Source organism: Scyliorhinus torazame, chromosome 8 (genome assembly GCF_047496885.1).
Source record: "Scyliorhinus torazame isolate Kashiwa2021f chromosome 8, sScyTor2.1, whole genome shotgun sequence".
In the NCBI taxonomy this organism is placed as follows: domain Eukaryota; kingdom Metazoa; phylum Chordata; class Chondrichthyes; order Carcharhiniformes; family Scyliorhinidae; genus Scyliorhinus; species Scyliorhinus torazame.
The window spans coordinates 272,325,594-272,351,075 of record NC_092714.1 but is presented as its reverse complement, the minus strand read 5'-3'; the positions used below and the strand labels follow the sequence as shown (position 1 = coordinate 272,351,075).

General features: G+C 47.7%; 1 protein-coding gene across 1 annotated transcript in view; it reads right to left on the bottom strand.

Annotated features, from left to right (window-relative positions):
- Positions 1-24,782, bottom strand: part of rims4 (regulating synaptic membrane exocytosis 4) — a 193,197-nt gene extending 168,415 nt beyond the window's left edge. The window contains exon 1 of the mRNA XM_072515339.1: positions 24,533-24,782. Within this exon, the coding sequence (XP_072371440.1) occupies positions 24,533-24,560 (28 nt within the window). The 5' untranslated portion in view covers positions 24,561-24,782. The remainder of the gene's footprint in view (positions 1-24,532) is intronic.
- Positions 24,783-25,482: the final 700 nt, after the last annotated feature.

The following is a 25,482-nucleotide window of genomic DNA, read 5'->3' as shown; positions in this document are numbered from 1 at the left end:
CCACACCCCTCACTGTAACACTCTCTGATACAACCCACACCCCTCACTGTAACACTCACTGATATACCCCACACCACTCACTGTAACACTCTGATATACCCCACACCCTTCACTGAACACTCACTGATATACCCCACACCCCTCACTGTAACACTCACTGAAATAGTCCACACCCCTCACTGTACATAGAACATAGAAAATACAGCACAGAACAGGCCCTTCGGCCCACGATGTTGTGCCGAACCTTTCTCCTAGATTAATCATAGATTATCATAGAATTTACAGTGCAGAAGGAGGCCATTCGGCCCCCTGAGTCTGCACCGGCTCTTGGAAAGAGCACCCGACCCAAACTCAACACCTCCACCCAACACCAAGAGCAATTTTGGACACTTAGGGCAATTTATCATGGCCAATCCACCTAACCTGCACATCTTTGGACTGTGGGAGGAAACCGGAGCACCCGGAGGAAACCCACGCAGACACGGGGAGGACGTGCAGACTCCGCACAGACAGTGACCCAAGCCGGAATTGAACCTCGGACCCTGGAGCTGTGAAGCAATTGTGCTATCCACAATGCTACCGTGCTGCCCTTAAGAACAAATAAATCTACACTATATCATTTTACTGTAATCCATATACCTATCCAATAGCTGCTTGAAGGTCCCTAATGTTTCCGACTCAACTACTTCCACAGGCAGTGCATTCCATGCCCCCACTACTCTCTGGGTAAAGAACCTACCTCTGATATCCCTCCTATATCTTCCACCTTTCACCTTAAATTTATGTCCCCTTGTAATGGTTTGTTCCACCCGGGGAAAAAGTCTCTGACTGTCTACTCTATCTCGTCCCCTGATCATCTTATAAACCTCTATCAAGTCGCCCCTCATCCTTCTCCGTTCTAATGAGAAAAGGCCTAGCACCCTCAACCTTTCCTCGTAAGACCTACTCTCCATTGCAGGTAACATTCTGGTAAATCTTCTTTGCACCTTTTCCAAAGCTTCCACATCCTTCCTAAAATGAGGTGACCAGAACTGTACACAGTACTCCAAATGTGGCCTTACCAAAGTGTTGTACAGCTGCATCATCACCTCACGGCTCGTAAATTCAATCCTTCTATTAATGAACGCGAGCACACCATAGGCCTTCTTCACAGCTCTATCCACTTGAGTGGCAAATTTCAAAGATGTATGAACGTAGACCCCAAGATCTCTCTGCTCCTCCACATTGCCAAGAACTCTACCGTTAACCCTGTATTCCGCATTCATATTTGTTCTTCCAAAATGGACAACCTCACACTTTTCAGGGTTAAACTCCATCTGCCACTTCTCAGCCCAGCTCTGCATCCTATCTATTTCTCTTTGCAGCCGACAACAGCCCTCCTCACTATCCATAACTCCACCAATCTTCGCATCGTCTTCAAATTTACTGACCCACCCTTCAACTCCCTCATCCAAGTCATTAATGAAAATCACAAACAGCAGAGGACCCAGAACTGATCCCTGCGGTACGCCACTGGTAACTGGGATCCAGGCTGAATATTTGCCATCCACCACCACTCTCTGACTTCTATCGGTTAGCCAGTTTGTTATCCAACTGGCTAAATTTCCCACTATCCCATGCCTCCTTACTTTCTGCAGAAGCCTACCATGGGGAACCTTATCAAATGCCTTACTAAAATCCATGTACACTACATCCACTGCTTTACCTTCATCCACATGCTTGGTCACCTCCTCAAAGAATTCAATAAGATTTGTAAGGCAAGACCTACCCCTCACAAATCCGTGCTGACTATCCCTAATCAAGCTGTGTCTTTCCAGATGCTCAGAAATCCTATCCTTCAGTACCCTTTCCAATACTTTGCCTACCACCGAAGTAAGACTAACTGGCCTGTAATTCCCAGGGTTATCCCTAGTCCCTTTTTTGAACAGGGGCACGACATTCGCCACTCTCCAATCCCCTAGTACCACCCCTGTTGACAGTGAGGACGAAAAGATCATTGCCAACAGCTCTGCAATTTCATCTCTTGCTTCCCATAGAATCCTTGGATATATCCCGTCAGGCCCGGGGGACTTGTCTATCCTCAAGTTTTTCAAAATGCCCAACACATCTTCCTTCCTAACAAGTATTTCCTCAAGCTTACCAGTCTGTTTCACACTGTCCTCTCCAACAATATCGCCCCTCTCATTTGTAAATACAGAAGAAAAGTACTCGTTCAAGACCTGTCCTATCTCTTCAGACTCAATACACAATCTCCCGCTACTGTCCTTGATCGGACCTACCCTCGATCGAGTCATTCTCATATTTCTCACATATGTGTAAAAGGCCTTGGGGTTTTCCTTGATCCTACCTGCCAAAGATTGTTCATGCCCTCTCTTAGCTCTCCTAATCCCTTTCTTCAGTTCCCTCCTGGCTATCTTGTATGCCTCCAATGCCCTGTCTGAACCTTGTTTCCTCAGCCTTACATAAGTCTCCTTTTTCCTCTTAACAAGACATTCAACCTCTCTTGTCAACCATGGTTCCCTCACTCGACCATCTCTTCCCTGCCTGACAGGGACATACATATCAAGGACACGTAGCACCTGTTCCTTGAACAAGTTCCACATTTCATTTGTGTCCTTCCCTGCCAGCCTATGTTCCCAACTTATGCACTTCAATTGTTGTCTGACAACATTGTATTTACCCTTCCCCCAATTGTAAACCTTGCCCTGTTGCACGCACCTATCCCTCTCCATTACTAAAGTGAAAGTCACAGAATTGTGGTCACTATCTCCAAAATGCTCCCCCACTAACAAATCTATCACTTGCCCTGGTTCATTACCAAGCACTAAATCCAATATTGCCCCTCCTCTGGTCGGACAATCTACATACTGTGTTAGAAAAGCTTCCTGGACACACTGCACAAACACCACCCCATCCAAACTATTTGATCTAAAGAGTTTCCACTCAATATTTGGGAAGTTAAAGTCACCCATGACTACTACCCTGTGACTTCTGCACCTTTCCAAAATCTGTTTCCCAATCTGTTCCTCCACATCTCTGCTACAATTGGGGGGGCCGATAGAAAACTCCTAACAAGGTGACTGCTCCTTTCCTATTTCTGACTTCAACCCATACTACCTCATTAGGGTGATACTCCTCGAACTGCCTTTCTGCAGCTGTTATACTATCTCTAATTAACAATGCCACCCCCCCACCTCTTTTACCCCCCTCCCTAATCTTATTGAAACATCTATAACCAGGGACCTCCAACAACCATTTCTGCCCCTCTTCTATCCAAGTTTCCATGATGGCCACCACATCGTAGTCCCAAGTACCGATCCATGCCTTAAGTTCACCCACCTTATTCCTGATGCTTCTTGCGTTGAAGTATACACACTTCAACCCATCTCCGTGCCTGCAAGTACTCTCCTTTGTCAGTGTTCCCTTCCTCACTGCCTCATTACACACTTTGGCGTCCTGAATATCGGCTACCTTAGTTGCTGGACTACAAATCCGGTTCCCATTCCCCTGCCAAATTAGTTTAAACCCTCCCGAAGAGTACTGGAAAACCTCCCTCCCAGGATATTGGTGCCCCTCTGGTTCAGATGCAACCCGTCCTGCTTGTACAGGTCCCACCTTCCCCAGAATGCACTCCAATTATCCAAATACCTGAAGCCCTCCCTCCTACATCATTCCTGCAGCCACGTGTTCAACTGCACTCTCTCCCTATTCCTAGCCTCGCTATCACGTGGCACTGGCAACAAACCAGAGATGACAACTCTGTCTGTCCTGGCTTTTAACTTCCAGCCTAACTCCCTAAACTTGTTTATTACCTCCACACCCCTTTTCCTACCTATGTCGTTGGCACCAATGTGCACCACGACTTCTGGCTGCTCGCCCTCCCCCTTAAGGATCCTGAAGACACGATCCGAGACATCCCTGACCCTGGCACCCGGGAGGCAACATACCTCCGGGAGTCTCGCTCGCGACCACAGAATCTCCTATCTATTCCCCTAACCATTGAATCTCCTACAACTATTGCCTTTCTATTCTCCCCCCTTCCCTTCTGAGCCCCAGAGCCAGACTCAGTCCCAGAGACCTGGCCGCTAGGGCCTTCCCCCGGTAGGTCATCCCCCCCAACAGCATCCGAAACGGTATACTTGTTTTGAAGGGGAACGGCCACGAGGGATCCCTGCACTGTCTGCCTGTTTGTTTTTTTCCCCCTGACGATAACCCAGCTATTCTTGTCCTGTACCTTGGGTGTGGTTACCTCCCTGTAACTCTTCTCAATCACCCCCTCTGCCTCCCGGATGATCCGAAGTTCATCCATCTTCAGCTCCAGTTCCCTAACACGGTCTTTGAGGAGCTGAAGTTGAGTGCACTTCCCGCAGGTATAGTCAGCGGGGACACCGGTGGTATCCCTCACCACCCACATCCTACAGGAGGAGCATGCAACTGGCCTAGCCTCCATCCCCTCTTACCTTACAGAATATAGCTGCCCTGTGGACTTACTAGATCTCCGCCCTCCAACTCTGCTCCCAGTCAGCTACACTTTCTGTAAACTCCTGGCTCTCTTCTCACTCTTTGTGGAAATGTCAGAAACAAAATGAAAGGAGCACCTTACTCCCACCTCACCTAACTCCCTCGGTCACCAAGCTCTTACTATAGCACTCAAAATGCACCAAATTCAGCACTCCCTCGGTCACCAAACTCTTACTATAGCACTCAAAATGCACCAAATTCAGCACTCAGTGCAAACAAAATCTGCACTGCAGGGGATCACTTTTACACTGTGAATCTAGCCTCTGAAAACAGGCCTAATCCAATTAACTAATTAACAAGCTCCAGCTGCAAGTCCCTACAAGTAGAAACCTGTTTAAAGCTGATTGAAAATTCACCTTCTTCTAAACCAAACAGCAACTTTTAAGTTAATTAACTAAATAAAAGAAAGACTAAACTTTGGATAAAAATGAAGCCTTATACTCCCTCGGTCACCAAACTCTTACTATAGCACTCAAAATGCACCAAATTCAGCACTCAGTGCAAACTGTATCACTCTGATATACCCCACACCCCTCACTGTAACACTCTGATATACCCCACATCCCTCACTGTAACACTCTCTGAAATACCCCACAACCCTCACTGTAACACTCTGATATACTCCACACCCCTCACTGTAACACTCTGATATACCCCACACCACTCACTGTAACACTCTGATATACCCCACAGCCCTCAATGTCACACTCTGATAGACCCCACACCCCTCACTGTAACACTCTGAAATACCCCACACCCCGCACTATAACACTCTGAAATATCCCACACCCTGCACTGTAACACTCAGTGATATTCTCCACACCCCTCACTGTAACACACTCTGAAATACCCCACACCCCTCACTGTAACACTCTGATATACCCACATCCCTCACTGTAACACTCTCTGAAATACCCCACACGCCTCACTGTAACACTCTGAAATACCCCACACCCCTCACTGTAACACTCTGAAATACCCCTCACTGTAACACTCTCTGATATTCTCCACACCCCTCACTGTAACACTCTGATATACTCCTCATCCATCACTGTAACACTTCGAAATACCCCACACCCCTCATTGTAACACTCTGATATACCCCACACCCCTCATTGTAACACTCTGATATACCCCACACCCCTCACTGTAACTCTCTGATATACCCCACAGCCCTCAATGTAACACTCTGATAGACCCCACACCCTTCACTGTAACACTCTGAAATATCCCACACCCCGCACTATAACACTCTGAAATATCCCACACCCTGCACTGTAACACTCAGTGATATTCTCCACACCCCTCACTGTAACACACTCTGAAATACCCCACACCTCTCACTGTAACACTCTGATATACCCACACCCCTCACTGTAACACTCTCTGAAATACCCCACACGCCTCACTGTAACACTCTGAAATACCCCACACCCCTCACTGTAACACTCTGAAATACCCCTCACTGTAACACTCTCTGATATTCTCCACACCCCTCACTGTAACACTCTGATATACTCCACATCCATCACTGTAACACTTCGAAATACCCCACACCCCTCATTGTAACACTCTGATATACCCCACACCCCTCATTGTAACACTCTGATATACCCCACACCAATCATTGTAACATTCTGATATACCCCACAGACCTCACTGTAACACTCTGATATACCCCCCACCCCTCACTGTAACACTCTGTTATACCCCACACCCCTCACTGTATCACTCTGCTATACCCCACACACCTCACTGTAACGCTCTGATATACCCCACACCCCTCATTGTAACACTCTGATATACCCCACACCCATCATTGTAACACTCTGATATACCCCACACCCCTCACTGGAACACTCTGCTATACCCCACACACCTCACTGTAACACTCTGATATACCCCACACACCTCACTGTAACACTTTGATATACCCCACAGCCCTCACTGTAACATTCTGATATACCCCACACCCCTCACTGTAACACTCTGATATACCCCACAACCCTCACTGTAACACTCTGATATACCCCCACACCCCTCACTGTAACACTCTGATATATCCCACACCCCTCACTGTAACACACTGATATACCCCACACCCCTCACTGTAACAAACTGATATACCCCACACCCCTCACTGTAACAAACTGATATACCCCACACCCCTCACTGTAACACTCTGATATACCCCACACCCCTCACTGTAACACTCTGATATACCCCACAGCCTCACTGTAACACTCTGATATACCCCACAGCTCTCACTGTAACACTCGGATATACCCCACACCCCTCACTATAACACTCTGATATACCCCACGCCGCTCACTGTAACACTCACTGAAATAACCAACACCCCTCGTTGTAACACACTCTGATTTCCATCACACCCCTCACTGTAACGCTCTCTGATATACTCCACAACCCTCACTGTAACACTCTCTGATTTCCATCACACCCCTCACTGTAACACTCTCTGATATACTCCACAACCCTCACTGTGACACTCTCTGATTTCCATCACACCCCTCACTGCAACACTCTCTGATGTACTCCACAACCCTCACTGTAACACTCTCTGATATACTCCACAGCCCTCACCGTAACACTCACTGAAATACCCCACACCGCGCAGTGTAACACTCACTGATATACTCCACACCGCTCACTGTAACACTCTCTGAAATATCCCCTACCCCTCACTGTAACACCGCACTGTAACACTCACTGATACACTCCACACCCCTCACTGTGAACACTCTCTGATATTCTCCACACCCCTCACTGTAACACACTGATATACCCCACACCCATCACTGTAACACTCTGATATACCCCACACCTCTCACTGTCACACTCTGATATACCCCACACCCCTCACAGTAACACTCTGATACACCCCAGACCCCTCACTGTAACACTCACTGATATCCCCCACACCCCTCACTGTAACACTCAGTGATATATCCCACATTCCTCACTGTAACACTCTCTGATATACCCAAAAGTCCTGACTGTAACACTCATTGATATACCACAGACCCCTCACTGTAAAACACTCTAATATATCCCACACCCCTCACTGTAACACTCTGATATAGGTCAGATCCCTCACTGTATCACTCTGATACGCCTCACACCCCTCACTGTAACATTCTGATATACCCAACACCCCGCACTGTAAAACTCTCTGAAATACCCCACACCATTCACTGTAACACTCTGATATACCCCACACCGCAAGACTTTGATGTGCACCACATGCCTCACTGTAACACTCTAATATACCCCACACCTCTCACTGTCACACTCTGATATATCCCACTCCCCTCACTGTAACACTCTGATATACCCCAGACCCCTCATTGTAACACTCTGATATACCCCCACACCCCTCACTGTAACACTCTGATATACCCCACACCCCTCACTGTAACACTCTGATATACCCCCACACCCCCCTCACTGTAACACTCTGATATACCCCCACACCCCTCACTGTAACACTCTGATATACCCCACGCCCCTCACTGTAACACTCACTGATATATTCCACTACCCTCATTGTAACACTCACTGAAATACTCCACACCCCTCACTGTAACACTCTCTGATATATCCCCACACCCCTCACTGTGACACTCTGATACACCCCATACCACTCACTGTAACACTCTGATATACCGCATACCCCTCACTGTAACTCTCTGATTCATCCCACACCCCTCACTGTAACACCCTGATATACCCCACACACCTCACTGTAACACTCTGATATACCCCACACCCCTCACTGTAACACTCTCTGATATATCCCCACACCCCTCACTGTGACACACTCATATACCCCACAACCCTCACTGTAACACCCTGATATACCCCACACCCTTCACTGTAACACTCTGATATACTCCACATCCATCACTGTAACACTTCGATATACCCCACACCCCTCATTGTAACACTCTGATATACCCTACACCCCTCACTGGAACACTCTGCTATACCCCACACCCCTCACTGTAACACTCTTATATATCCCACACCCCTCACTGTAATACTCTGATATACCCCACGCCGCTCACTGTAACACTCACTGAAATACCCCACACCCCTCACTGTAGCACTCTTATATATCCCACACCCCTCACTGTAACACTCTGATATACCCTACACCCCTCACTGTAACACTCTGATGTACCCCACAGACCTCACTGGAACACTCTGCTATACCCCACACCCCTCACGGAAACACTCTTATATATCCCACACCCCTCACTGTAATACTCTGATATACCCCACGCCGCTCACTGTAACACTCACTGAAATAACCCACACCCCTCATTGTAACACTCTCTGATATACTCCACAGCCCTCAGCGTAACACTCACTGAAATACCCCACACCGCGCACTGTAACACTCACTGATATACTCCACACCGCTCACTGTAACACTCTCTGAAATATCCCATACCCCTCACTGTAACACCGCACTGCAACACTCACTGATACACTCCACACCCGTCACTGTTAACACTCTCTGATATACTCCACACACCTCACTGTAACACTCACTGATATACCCCACACCCCTCACTGTAACACTCTTTGATATACCGCACACCCCTCACTGTAACACTCACTGATATACCCCACAGCTCTCACTGTAACACTCTGATATACCCCACACCCCTCACAGTAACAGTTTTTGATCTACCCCACACGCCTCACTGTAACACTCACTGATATACCCCTCAACCATCACTGTAACACTCTGATATACTCCATACCCTTCACTGTAGCACTCTGATATATGCCAAATCCCTCACTGTAACACTCTGATATACCCCCAAACCCCTCACTGTAACACTCTGATATACCACACACCCCTCACTGTAACACTCTGATATACCCACACCCGTCACTGTATCACTCTGATATAGCCCACACCCATCACACTAACACCCTGATATACCCCACACCCCTCACTGTAACACTCACTGATATATTCCACTACCCTCACTTTAACACCCACTGAAATACTCCACACACTTCACTGTAACACTCTGATATACCCCATATCCCGCACTGTAACACTCACTTATATACTCCACAACCCTCACTGTGACACTCTCTGATATATCCCCACACCCCTCACTGTGACACTCTGATACACCCCACACCACTCACTGTAACACTCTGATATACCCCATACCCCTCACTGTCACTATCTGATTCATCCCACACCCCTCACTGTAACACTCTGATATACCCCACACCCCTCACTGTAACACTCTGATATACCCCACACCCCTCAGTGTATCGCTCTGATATACGCCACAACCCTCACTTTAACACTCAGTGAAATACTCCACACCCCTCACTGTAACACTCTGATATACCCCACACCACGCACTGAAACATTCACTGATATACTCCACACCCCTCACTGTAACACTCTCTGATATACCCCACACCCCTCACTGTAACACTCTGATATACCCCACACCCCTCACCGTAACACTCTGATATACCCCACACCACTCACTGTAACACTCTCTGATATACCCACACCCCGCACTGTAAAACTCTCTGAAATACCCCACACACCTCACTGTAACACTTACTGATATACCCCACACCCCTCACTGTAACACTCTGATATACCCCACACCTCTCACTGTCACACTCTGATATAACCCACGCCCCTCACAGTAACACTCTGATATACCCCAGACCCCTCACTGTAACACTTTGATATACCCCAGACCCCTCACTGTAACACTCTGATATACCCCACACCTCTCACTGTCACACTCTGATATATCCCACGCCCCTCACAGTAACACTCTGATACACCCCAGACCCCTCACAGAAACATTCACTGATATACCCCACACCCCTCACTGTAACACTCAGTTATATACCCCACATCCCTCACTGTAACACTCTCTGATATACCCAAAAGCCCTCACTGTAACACTCATTGATATACCACATACCCCTCACTGTAATACACTCTGCTATATCCCACACCCCTCACTGTAACACTCTGATATAGGCCAGATCCCTCACTGTATCACTCTGATATGCCCCACACCCCTCACTGTAACATTCTGATATACCCAACACCCCGCACTGTGAAACTCTCTGAAATACCGCACACACCTCACTGTAACACTTTCTGATATACCCCACACTCCTCATTGTCAGACTCTCTGAAATACCCCACACCATTCACTGTAACACTTCCTGATATACCCCACACCGCAAGACTTTGATGTGCACCACATGCCTCACTGTAACACTCTAATATGCCCCACACCTCTCACTGTCACACTCTGATATATCCCACTCCCCTCACTGTAACACTCTGATATACCCCACACCCCTCATTGTAACACTCTGATATACCCCCACACCCCTCACTGTAACACTCTGATATACCCCACACCCCTCACTGTAACACTCACTGATATACCCCACACCCCTCACTGTAACACTCTGATATACCCCACACCCCTCACTGTAATACTCTGATATACCCCACATCCCTCACTGTAACACTCTGATATAGCCCACACCCCTCACTGTAACACTCTGATATACCCCACACCTCTCACTGTCACACGCTGATATATCCCACGCCCCTCACAGTAACACTCGGATACACCCCACACCCCTGACTGTAACACTCTGATATACCCCCACACCCCTCACTGTAACACTGATATACCCCACACCCCTCACTGTAACACTCTGATATACCCCACACACCTCACTGTAACACTCTAATATATCCCACACCCCTCACTGTAACACTCTGATGTACCCCACACCCCTCACTGTAACACACTGATATACCCCACACCCCTCATTGTAACACTCTGATATACCCCACACCCCTCACTGTAACACTCACTGATATACCCCCACACCCTCACTGTAACACTCTAATATACCCCACACCCCTCACTGTAACACACTGATATACTCCACACCTCTCACTGTAAAACTTTGTTACACCCCACACCCCTCACTGAATACTCTGACGTACCCCAAATCCGTCACTGTAACATTCTGATATACCCCCACACCCCTCACCCCAACACTCTTTGATATACTCCACACCCCGCACTGTAACTCTCTGATACACCCCACACCCCTCACTGAACACTCTGACATACCCCACACCCCTCACTGTAACACTCTGATATACCCCTCACCCCTCACTGTAACACTCTGATATACCCCTCACCCCTCACTGTAACACTCTGATATACCCCACACCCCTCACTGTAACACTGATATACCCCACACCCCTCACTGTAACTCTCTGATATACCCCACACCCCTCATTGTAACACTGATATACACACCCCTCACTGTAACACTCTGATATACCCCTCACCCCTCACTGTAACACTCTGATATACCCCACATCCCTCACTGTAACACTGATATACCCCACACTGTAACTCTCTGATATACCCCACACCCCTCACTGTAACTCTCTGATATACCCCTCACCCCTCACTGTAACACTCACTGATATACCCCACACCCCTCACTGTAACACTGATATACCCCACACCCCTCATTGTAACACTCTGATATAGCTCCACACCCCTCACTGAACACTCTGACACACCCCAAATCCCTCACTGTAACATTCTGATCTACCCTTCACCCCTCACTGTAACACTCTGATATACCCCTCACCCTTCACTGTAGCACTCTGATATATTCCACACCCCTCACAGTAACACTCTGATATACCTCACACCCCTCACTGTAACACTCTTATATACCTCACTGTAACACTCTGATATACCCCTCACTGTAACACTCTGATATACCCCACACCCCTCACTGTAACACTGACATTTCCCAAATCCGTCACTGTAACATTCTGATATACCCCTCACTCCTCATTGTAACATTCTGATATACCCCACACCCCTCACTGTAACACTCTGATATACCCACACTCCTCACTGTAACACTCACTGATATACCCCTCACCCCTCACTGTAACACTCTGATATACCCCACACCCCTCACTGAACACTCTGACATACCCCAAATCCGTCACTGTAACACTCTGACATACCCCTCACCCCTCATTGTAACATTCTGATATACCCCACACCCCTCACTGTAACACTCTGATATACCCCACAACCCTCACTGTAATACTCTGATATACCCCACACCCCTCACTGTCACACTCTGATATACCCCACACCCCTCACAGTAACACTCTGATATACCCCCACACCCCTCACTGTAACACTCTGATATACCCCACACCCCTCACTGTAACACTCTAATATATTCCACACCCCTCACTGTAACACACTGATATACCCCACACCCCTGAATGTAACAGTCTGATATACCCCCACACCCCTCACTGTAACACTCTGATATACCCCCACACCCCTCACTGAACACTCTGACATACCCCACACCCCTCACTGTAACACTCACTGATATACCCCCACACCCCTCACTGAACACTCTGACATACCCCACACCCCTCACTGTAACACTCTGATATACCCCACACCCCTCACTGTAACACTCTGATATACCCCACACCCCTCACTGTAACACTGATATATCCCACACCCCTCACTGTAACACTGATATACCCCACACCCCTCACTGTAACACTCTGATATACCCCACACCCCTCACTGTAACACTCTGATATACCCCACACCCCTCACAGTAACACTCTGATATACCCCACAACACTCACTGTAACACTCACTGATATACCCCCACACCCCTCACTGTAACACTCTGATGTACCCCACACCCCTCACTGTAACACACTGATATACCCCACACCCCTCACTGTAACACTCTGATATACCCCACACCCCTCACTGTAACACTCACTGATATACCCCCACACCCTCACTGTAACACTCTGATATACTCCACACCCCTCACTGTAACACTTTTTTACACCCCACACCCCTCACTGAATACTCTGACGTACCCCAAATCCGTCACTGTAACATTCTGATATACCCCCACACCCATCACCCCAACACTCTTTGATATACTCCACACCCCGCACTGTAACTCTCTGATATACCCCTCACCCCTCACTGTTACACTGATATACCCCGCACCCCTCACTGTAACTCTCTGATATACCCCACACCCCTCACTGTATCACTGATACACACACCCCTCACTGTAACACTCTGATATACCCCTCACCCCTCACTGTAACACTCTGATATACCCCACACCCCTCACTGTAACACTGATATACCCCACACTGTAACTCTCTGATATACCCCACACCCCTCACTGTAACACTCACTGATATACCCCACACCCCTCACTGTAACACTGATATACCCTTCACCCCTCACTGTAACACTCTGATATACCCCTCACCCCTCACTGTAGCACTCTGATATATTCCACACCCCTCACAGTAACACTCTGATATCCCTCACACCCCTCACTGTAACACTCTTATATACCTCACTGTAACACTCTGATATACCCCTCACCCCTCACTGTAACACTCTGATATACCCCACACCCCTCACTGTAACACTGACATTTCCCAAATCCGTCACTGTAACATTCTGATATACCCCTCACTCCTCATTGTAACATTCTGATATACCCCACACCCCTCACTGTAACACTCTGATATACCCACACTCCTCACTGTAACACTCACTGATATACCCCTCACCCCTCACTGTAACACTCTGACATACCCCAAATCCGTCACTGTAACACTCTGACATAACCCTCACCCCTCATTGTAACATTCTGATATACCCCACACCCCTCACTGTAACACTCTGATATACCCCACAACCCTCACTGTAACACTCTGATATACCCCACACCCCTCACTGTCACACTCTGATATACCCCACACCCCTCACTGTAACACTCTGATATACCCCACAACCCTCACTGTAACACTCTGATATACCCCACACCCCTCACTGTCACACTCTGATATACCCCACACCCCTCACTGTAACATTCTGATATACCCCACACCCCTCAGTGTAACACACTGATATACCCCTCAGCCCTCATTGTAACATTCTGATATACCCCACACCCCTCACTGTAACACTCTGATATGAAATGAAATGAAAATCGCTTATTGTCACAAGTAGGCTTCAAATGAAGTTACTGTGAAAAGCCCCTAGTCGCCACATTCCGGTGCCTGTTCGGGGAGGCTGTTACTGGAATTGTACCGTGCTGCTGGCCGGCCTTGGTCTGCTTTAAAAGCCAGCGATTTAGTCCAGTGTGCTCAACCACACCCCTCACTGTAACACTCTGATATACCCCACACCCCTCACTGTAACACTCACTGATATACCCCACACCCATCACTGTAACACTTTCTCCTTTGCTTTACAATTTTATGAAATAACTGATACCACAAACATTATTCGCTGGTAGAACCCATACTCCCTGTTCTATAATTCAGTTACAGATCCATGATGTCACCGAGAGACGCTAGTACCTGAAGAGATAACTAATTCCAAAAACTATACCATCCGATTCCTCTTTTAATGTCCCAAGCTGCCTCACATGGCGCTCGCAAGTATAATAAGACTCTGCGGAGATATTAATACAAAAGCAACATTTTGCTGGGAGCCTGAAATGGAAACAGAAATGGCTGGTTGTCTTCAGCCCGGATGCTGGTATCAGTGGAGAGCAAAATGGTTCCAGGTCTCTGACCTTTCATATTTCTCACCATCCTGGCTGGGCCTCAGAGAGTGAGAGGGACAGAGAGAAGGGCGTGTTAGTGAGGGAGACAGCTAACGCAGGTGTTTTGATATTCCAAGGTAAGTATAGCTCCCTGGGGGAGACGGACATGCCCGCGCAGTACCTTGGCACTGCTCCCTTGAGCTGCCCCGGCCCAGGTTGTCCCTGTCAAACTGGCAGTGCCAGCCTGCGCCAACCTGTGCTGGGGCAGTGCCAGGTTGGGCCCTCTAGGGAGCCCCATTAAGGAGGGGGAGGGGGGGCTGATCTCCCATCATGTGTAGCGGGGTGGGGGAGGAGGGGGGGCGAGTGAAAGGCTGATGCCATCGAAGTTGGGGCGGGCTTGCCAGTGAAGGGGGAGAATCTTTCCGATACTTCCACGGTGGTAGGGCTGAGGGGGAGAGCCCCCGATACCTCCATGGTTGGGCGGGGAGGAGGGGGGGGGCGTCATTCTGATGCTTATGTGGGGGATCCTTTGTCTGTAGGCAGAAAGCGGATGGGGGGGGGGGGGGGTATAACATCAGCACTGATGGTTTTTAAACACGATGCCCCGATCTCTGTGGACCCGGCCTGCTGGCTCCCTCAGACCCAACCACACCAGAGTGATAGCATAAAACACGCCCCCAGATTTATTCTGTCCAAGTGGCTGAAGATGTGGTCTGAGAATTTGGCAGTGCATCTGGAGAGGTGCTCACCGGTCCTCAGCCTTAGTGTTGACACTTTGACAAATGATGGCAAAATTCCATTCATTGAGCGTCACCAATAACGAGGCAGATATCAGCAAGGGAACACAGTAGGTGTCAGTGAGTAACACCACTGATAGGATAGATTCAAGGGCCAATCACCTTGAGACAGAATCTATGGGTCACAGTGCTCCCCTCATTTTAGTGTTTAATTTTACTTTAATACTCCCCTCATCAATAAACCAAGGTCAGGAAGACTGTCCCATCCAGTCCACACTGCTGTTTGTTACACAATTCTAACAGGATTAGACAGGGTATATTCAGAAAGAATGTTCCCGATGGTGGGAAAGTCGAGAACTAGGGATCATAGTTTGAGGATAGTTCACGGATGACACAAAGTGGAGTGGCAGATAGTGTTGAGGACTGTCAGAGGATACAGCAGGACATAGATAGGTTGGAGACTTGGGCAGAGAAATGGCAAAGGGAGTTTAATCTTGACAAATGTGAGGTAATGCATTTAGGTAGGTCTAACAAAGAGGGGAAATATACCGTAAATGGTAAAACTCTTAGGAATATAGAAAGTCAGAGAGATCTGGGCGTGAAGGTCCACAGATCTTTGAAGGTGGCAACACAAGTGGACAAGGTAGTCATGAAAGCATACGGAATGCTTGCCTTCATTGGACGGGGCATTGAGTATAAAAACTGGCAAGTCATGCTGCAGTTGTGTAGAACCTTGGTAAGGCCGCACTTGGAATATTGCGCACAATTCTGGTCACCACACTACCAGAAGAATGTGGAGGCTTTGGAGAGGGTGCAGAGGAGGTTTACCAGGATGTTGCCTGATCTGGAGGGTGTTAGTTATGAGGAGAGGCTGAATAGACTCAGACTGTTTTCATTAGAAAGACAGAGGCTGAGGGGGTGACCTGATAGAGATCTGCAAGATTATGAGGGGCATGGATAGAGTGGATGGGCAGGCACTCTTTCCCAGGGTGGATGGGCAGGCACTCAGGGGGCATAAGTTTAAGGTCCGTGGGGCACAGTTTAGGGGAGATGCGCGAGGCAGGTTTTTTACGCAGAGGGTGGTGAGTGCCTGGAACGCGATGCCAGGGGAGGTTGTGGAAGCAGATACATTAACGGCCTTCAAAAGGCATCTCAACAAATACATGGATAAGACGGGTATAGAGGGATACGGCACAAGGAAGTGCTGAGGGTTTTGGCCAAGGGTGGTATCATGACCGGTATGGGCTTGGAGGGCCGAAGGGCCTGTTCCTGTGCTATATTGTTCTTTGTTCTTAGATAAGAGGTAAACCTTTTAGGACTACCATAGAACGTAGTTTAAGCCAAAACGTTATGTAACTTCAGGAAGGAATTAGATATAGCTCTTGTGGATAAAGGGATCGAGGGATATGGGGAGAAGGCGGGATCAGGGTATTGGACTTGATGATTAACCATGATCATAATGAATGGCTGAGCAGGCTCGAAGGGCCGAATGGCCTCCTCCTGCTTTTATGTTTCTATGTTCTGCTTTGGAGATATGCAAAGATGTTACACTGACGGTCCTGCTGCACAAAAAGATGTATTCAATGCTTTAAAAAGTCTGTTCTCATGTTTTTGCTAGTTTTCCTACAGTTTAGTTTCTTATGAAGTTAGGAAGAGCGGTTGGATAGACTTGGGTTGTTTTCGTAGGAGCAGAGAAGACTGAGGGTGACCTGATCGAGGTGGACAAGATTAAGAGGGGCATGGAGAGGGTGGATAGGGAGCAGCTGTTCACCTTTGTTGAAGGGTCAGTTATGAGGGGGCACAAGGTCAAGGTGAGGGGCAGGAGTTTCAGGGAGGATTTGAGGAAAATACTTGTTACCCAGAGGGTGGTGACGGTCTGGAATGCACTGCCCAGATGCGCACATTCAAGGCTATGGGCCAAGGGCTGGTAAATGGGATTCGGTAGGTAGGTCAGACGTTTTTCACATGTTGGTGACTCCATGGGTCGAAGGGTCTCTTTTGCATTGTGTGATTCTGTGATTGTTCTGAGTGACCACATCCAGCTCTAACTAACCATACACAATGAGCAGTCAACAGACACGCTGTGATAATCAAACACTGTGCAACTGAACACTGCGCATACCTTTCTCTGTGTGAACCTGTGCCTGGGAGTACTGACACCTGACGTACAAAGAACAAAGAACAAAGAAAAGTACAGCACAGGAACAGGCCCTTCGGCCCTCCAAGCCCATGCCGACCATGCTGCCCGTCTAAACTAAAATCTTCTACACTTCCGGAGTCCTTATCCCTCTATTCCCATCCTATTCATGTATTTGTCAAGATGCCCTTGAAATGTCACTATCATCCCTGCTTCCACCACCTCCTCCGGTCGCGAGTTCCAGGCACCCACTACTCTCTGTGTAAAAAACTTGCCTCGTACATCTACTCTAAACATTGCTCCTCTCACCTTAAACCTATGCCCCCTAGTAATTGACCCCTCTACCCTGGGGAAAAGCCTCTGACTATCCACTCTGTCTATGCCCCTCATAATGTTGTAGATCTCTATCAGGTCGCCCCTCAACCTCCGTCGTTCCAGTGAGAACAAACCGAGTTTATTCAGCCGCTCCTCATAGCTAATGCCCTCCATACCAGGCAACATTCTGGTAAATCTCTTCTGCACCCCTCTCGAAAGCCTCCACATCCTTCTGGTAGTGTGGCGACCAAAATTGAACACTATACTCCAAGTGTGGCCTAACTAAAGTTCTATACAGCTGCAAGATGACTTGTCAATTCTTATACTCAATGCCCCAGCCTGTGAAGGCAAGCATGCTGTATGCCTTCTTGTACTTCTGAAAGAGATTTTTAAATCTCCAACATCATAAGTGCCATAAACAATTAGACGATTTATAAGTGATTTATTCAGAAAGGGAGGGAGACAGAAAGCAGAAAAGCATAGGCCAATTAGTTTAACTTGTGTCATTGGGAAAATATTCGTAGCAGTTATTCAAAGAACAAAGAACAAAGAACAATACAGCACAGGAACAGGCCCTTCGGCCCTCCAAGCCTGTACCAGTCAAAATACCACCAAATGTTATAACAGGGCTCTTGGAAAAAGTTAAGTTAATCACGCTAAGGCAGCATGGTTTTGTGAAAGGGGAATTATGCTTTATCCATTTATTGGAGTTCTTCCAAGGTGCCACATGTGCCGTGGATAAAAGGGAACGGTGAATGTACTGTATTTAGATTTCCAGAAGGCATTTGATAAGCTGCCACATCAAGAATGGAGAGGTCTTGTGGCACATTGGGTACCATCATTGCCTCTGACCCAGAAGCTCCGGGTTCGAGTCCTATCCCAGGACCTGATGCCAAAGGAAGGTGCATTCATGACGCGGCCAACAGATTGAGTATCAACCCGCAAAATCCTACCAACGCGCCACTGGCAAGTGGTAAGAGTGGGAGAGACTCCTGGTCAGCATGCTTGGTGCAGAGTGGTGACCCTCAGGTTGTAAGTCTCTGGCAACAGATGAGTGACCTGTTCCACGTAAAACTTACCATGGAATCAGGTGAAAGTCTGCTTTGTGCACCACGGAGTGTGTAACGAGAAACAACACATCAAAGGTTATTGTGAAACATAAAACTCATGTTGTAGGGGGAACATGTTGACATGGATGGAAGATAAGCTAGCTAACAGGAAACAGCTAAGAGGAAACAGGGGATAGGCATAAATAGGTTGGCAGGATGTATGAATGGTCGGTCACAGGGCCTCAACTTTTTACAATTTATATAAATTACTTGGATGGAGGGACCAAAGTTACAATTGTTAAATTTACTGGTGACATAAAGATAGGCGACAAACAGATAACAGCAAATTACTGCTGATGCTGGAATCTGAAACAAAAACAAAACACTGGACAATCTCAGCAGGTCGGACGGCATCTGTGGAGAGCGAAGGGAGCGAACGTTTCCAGTCTGGGTGACTCTTTGACAAAGCTGAAGAGAACTCCAGCTCTTTCTCCCCAGCTGTGACAAAGAGTCACCCAGACTGGAAACGTTCGCTCCCTCCGCTCTCCACAGATGCCGTCCGACCTGCTGAGATTGTCCAGTGTTTCCTGTTTTTGTTACAAAGGGATGGAGACAGGTTCAGTGAGTGGGCCAAAACCTGCCAAATGGAGTACTATCAAGCAGCTGGCATTGGTGTGATGGACCAAATGGCCTCCTTCTGTAAGATTCTATAAATCTAATTGGTCAATGCGGTAACATAGGACATGGCTTGTACATGGGTATCTTTATAGTATCATCGACAGATTCTGCCATTTAATAGAATGTACTTCTGCTTGAATGAGGGCAGGGTGAGTCCTGTGCAATTATCTTTGACTCACTAAGACTGTTTTGTATAAAGAGGATGTGAGGAAATGCATTGGTCCAAAGACAGGTCCACTCCTTACACTTCCATCTTGCATCATTGGCTTTGTCTATATATGCTGTGACTGTGTAACCCACCTCTTCACTCACCTGATAAAGGAGCTACGCTCCGAAAGCTAGTGATTCCAAATAAACCTGTTGGACTTTAACCTGGTGTTGTAAGACTTCTTACTGTGGCCACCCCAGTCCAACACTGGCATCTCCACATCATTGCACTGGGTAATGGGTGTGTGTCCATCTGATCATAAAGGATAAGGTAACTTTCATCTCCATTCCCAGGGACCACGGCACTGTCAGACATTAAACCCAGGCCCTGTCTGCCCTCTCAGTTAGGAAGAAAAGAGTCAAAGCCACTATTTTAAAGAAAAGCGAGGTGCCCAGACATAAGATTATCGCTCAACCAAGACTGCTAAAAGGCAAATTATCTAGTCATTATCACATTGCTCTTTGTGAGATCTTGCTGTGCACAAATTGGCTGCAGCATGTCCTACATTGCAACAGTCTGCACGTCAGAAGTTTTTCATTAGTTGTAAGAACCTTGGGACGTCAGAACATCATGAAAGGTGCTATGGAAATGCAAGTAATTTTTCTTATTTCAAGCCAAGACAATGGAATTCTAGAAGTTCTCAACATCGAGGTGATCATTCGACCCTCGGTGTTTGTGCGAGCTCTTTGTTGGAGTCCTCTAATATTAATCCCACTGTCCCATCTCTCCCATGGCCCTGTGCCTCCCTTTGTTTTGAGAGCTCACGTCACTTTAAAAAATGCAATAATCCCTGCATCCAGGATTCCCCATCACTAAGCATTCTGTGCTCTAATAATCCTGAAGGTATTTCGCCCAGCCTGTCTCCGTATTCTTTCAGCGATAAGTTTAAATTGACGATTCTCTGTTACTGCCTCCCCAACTACAGGAGATAGTAATTCCCTAATCTCTCTATCAAAATCCGACAAAATATAAAATAATCCTTAATCCAAGTGAGGAAGGAATTTTTAGAATACTGGTTGCTTTGTAAATTAACCACACCTGATATTATCTTATTATTTTTGTTGCATTTTTTTTATTCCTCGGGATGATATTGCACAATATGTCTGGATCATTCAACAAATATTGAACGGCTTCGCAGGCAGCTCCCTTTCTTTGCATTTGACACCAAACGACCAATGATCAGCTCTTTCCAGTCACAAAATCTCATTACATTTCCTTCGAGTCTCCGTCAGAAGGTAGATCTGCAGACAGACTGTGTGGAAAACATCACGGCCGGATTCTCCCTTTTGGGGACTTCCCACGCTCGCCGGAAAATCGGCGAGAATCACTCCGGACTTTATCCTCGAAAGTCTGGGGTGATTCTCTGTTTTCCAGGGGGCTAGCAGAGCCCCGGCATGCGTCCCGCAGCTCTGGCTGATGGTGGAGCCCTGCTGTCCAGACTGCGGGTCCGCGCATGCGCGTGGCAGCCCACCTCGGCGCGGGCGCCACCGACATAGGCCCGGTCCCCCCAGATCGCGGTGGCCCCTGATCGCGGGCCTGACCACCGCTGAGGCCCCCCCCCCACCCAGAGTCAGATTCCTCCCCCGCCCCCCCCACCAGGGCCGCCACTGCGGCCGCAGGTCCGAGCTCCTGCCGGGTGGTACCAGATGTAAACCACGCCGGCGGGAGTTCAGCCAGTCGCCCACGGAGAATCACCGCAGGGGCCTATTTCAGCGGCCCCCGACCGGCGCCACGGCGACCGCACAGGCGCGGTTGGCACCGATTCTCTGGTCGCTGGTGCAGGCTCAGAGAATCCCCGCCCACATCTCTCCACCCATTCTTAACTGTTTGGCTTTCATCACTAACAACTTCCATTATATAGCAAAATACTACAGATGCTGGAGATCAGATATAAACAGAAAGGTCTGGAAATCTCAGCTGGTCTGTCAGTGGAGAGAGAAACAGAGTTAACAATATGACTGTCGCATTGGATTCGAAATGTAAACTCTCTCCACAGTCACTGCCAGACCTGCTGAGATCTCAGATAATAAATAATCTTTATTATTGTCACAAGTAGGTTTGCATTAACGCTGCAATGATGTTATTGTGAAAAGCCCCTAGTCACCACACTCCGGCGCCTGTTCGGGTACACAGAGGGAGAATTCAGAATGTCCAATTCACCTAACAGCACGTCTTTCGGGACTTGTGGGAGGAAACCGGAGCACCCGGAGTAAACCCACGCAGACACGGGGAGAACGTGCAGACTCCGCACAGACAGTGACCCAAGCCGGGAATCGAACATGGGACCCTGGAGCTGTGACACAACAGTGCTAACCACTGTGCTACCGTGCTCTTCCTGTTTTTATTCCATTTGTATAACACCTGTAATTTAGCTTAAAGCTGTAAGACAATTCATAGATTGGTCAAGGAGGCAGGTTTTAAGAAGCTACTTAAAGGAGAAACACAAAAACAGAGGAACACACGAAAGAGTGGCAGTGAGGTTTAGAGAGCGAATTTCAGACCCTAGCAGTCAAACGGCTGAAGGCCACAAGCACCAATGATTGAGTGATTAAAATCGAGGATGCTCAAGAGAGCAGAATTGATGGAAAGCAGATCTCCGAGAAGGTTGTGGGGGGAGAGGAGGTTACTGAGATCAGCAGGTGTGAGACCACAGAGGAATTTGGAGACAAGGATGAGAATTTTGAAGTCAGTGCATTGCTGGACCAGGATCGAATGTAGGTCAGCCACGATGATGTGGGCATGTGTTCCAGTTTCTAGCTCACGTGGACTGTTTGAGGGTCTTGATGATGAGGCTCAACAATGAATCGACTACAAAATGGAATGGCGTGATTCCAGATACCTGGCTAAACATAGTCAGTTCCAATGAGTTACTTTGAGTCAATCAATGAGAATGAGGGGACAGTGGAGTGACATCAAACAAGCGCCACCTGAAAAGGCAAGTGAAACAAGCGAGCTCATTGTCCCGCACTCCAGAATGGTTAACAGCATGCTTTCAATTCCTGCCTGCTCTCTCAATGGGAAATAAGAGATGGAGTCAAGCAGCTAATCACTTTCCCACTCTGGAAGACACACACCGCGTGAAAGGCCTTGAAAAGATTGGGATGGGCAACAATTAGAATCTGCAATGAGAAACAATGGACTCGGTTCAGTATCATGGTCCTGTCAAAATAAAATCCCTTACGCCAATCAATTTTCCTGTACACCGATACAGCATTAACCTGCAACCAATAATCCTGGGACTGCTCACAGTGACCCAGTGAAATGAACCAGGTCTATAATCATCTCTCACATCATTAAACTTTGTCCATCACCTTCTGCAAACCTTATAGTGCAACCACAAGACAGAGCTGCCACACCCTCATTACCTTTCTCTCTGACTCTGCTATCCTTTGTTCATCTCTCTCATGCATATTTCCCCTTGCTTTCTTTCCTCCCTCTCAGCTTTTCAGCATGATTCACTCTTCTTGGCCCATTCTATTGCCTCGGACAATGCTTTTCTTCCTCTCTCTCTCTCTTTCTCACGAAATCCGCCCTGACCTGATTCCACATTTTGTCTGTCTATTGTGTGTGATTAGGAAAGAGAGAGAACTGCTTCTTGCAAATATTTCTAGCAGACAATCACAGATATTCAGAATAAACCAGCACTCTGAATACTTTCTCAGATTAGTTTGATAGGATTCTGTGTTTCCCAATACATTAGTTACTGCATTCCGAAGTTTCATTCCTCGCTCTCGCACTCCCTCTTTGTGTCTGTCTTTCTCCCTATAATTTCCAGCAACTCTCCCTCTCATTCTCTCTCACCTTATTATTTACATTGGCTCACTCTCGTTCCCTCTCTCTCTCTCTCATTCTGTCTTTCTGCATATCATTTCCACAGACTCTCTCTCTCTTTCTCTCTCATCCCGTTATCATTCCTATAGACGCTTGCTCTCCCATTTTTTCTTTCTTTCTCAAATTCTGTCCTTTTTCTCTGCCGTTCCTGCAGACCCCCTCCCGCTCTCATTCTTTCTTTCTGCCCCGCTTCTGGATCTCAGCTCTCCACCGTATTAAGGTAGCCTTTCCCTTGTGACCTCTTTTGTTTCCTTGGCCAAGTTCAGATTCACCCCATCGCGCTCGGGAACACTATCCGGGGAAACTCAGCAGGCAAACAACCCACCCCTTTGCTTACCGGCATCGTCCTCATCGAAGGAGTTCATACATGGGAAGTAGATGGCCAAGGCTTCGAAGGAAGCTGACAAACTGATCCTACTCTGCGACCTCTCAATGTTAAATCCCGCTGGACCCAGATCGGAAGTGGGCGCTGGCTTGGGCGCTCTTGGGGGCGCATTTTTCACTCGTATCACCGCACGCGGCGTCTTGGCAGTTTTGTAGGGTCCGGCAGCTAAAAAGAAACTTGCACCCTTAGGAGCCTTTCCCCACTCGTGTGGTTTCGAAGGGCTGACTCCCTTACCTCTAGTTCTTCACCTCCTTCTCGATGTTCCTGTCAGTCACAATCTCTCTCTTTCTTCAAAATGAAACTGCACAGCGCACTTCTGCCAGGGGGCTGTTGCTAGATCTGTCCTTGTCTTCACAAGCAGCCTTTGTTCATTCTCCCCCACAGTGAATAATTTTCCCTGCTCCTCACGCTGCACAATGACATTTCTTAGCTGTGGATATAACACACACAAACCATTAGCTCCTGCAGTTTCCTCTTGCACTCTAATTCACTGAGAGCTTAGTGTTTGGAGCTGGGGAGGGGAGTGAGTTACAGAATGAGAGGTGGGATTGAACTTGCATCTGACGTCTTAATCCGCCAATCTGTGACTGGGGTGGGAACTGGGGCGGGTAGCCACTGGGAGGAGGAAAGGCTGAAGCGAATGAATTAAGGATCAAAATAGGCAGCAGTTCTGCATCTCACTGCCATTTTCTATCTCCCTAAATGTACCTGTGTCTCTGTGACTGTCAATGTGTTTGTGTTCTATGTCTGTCAATGTGTTTGCGTATCTATGTCTGTCAATGTGCCTGTGTATCTCTGTCTGTCCATGTCTTTGTGTATCTGTGCCTGTCGATGTCTTTGTGTATCTGTGTTTGTCGATGTGCCTGTGTATGTGACTGTCAATGTGTTTGTGTATCTGTGTC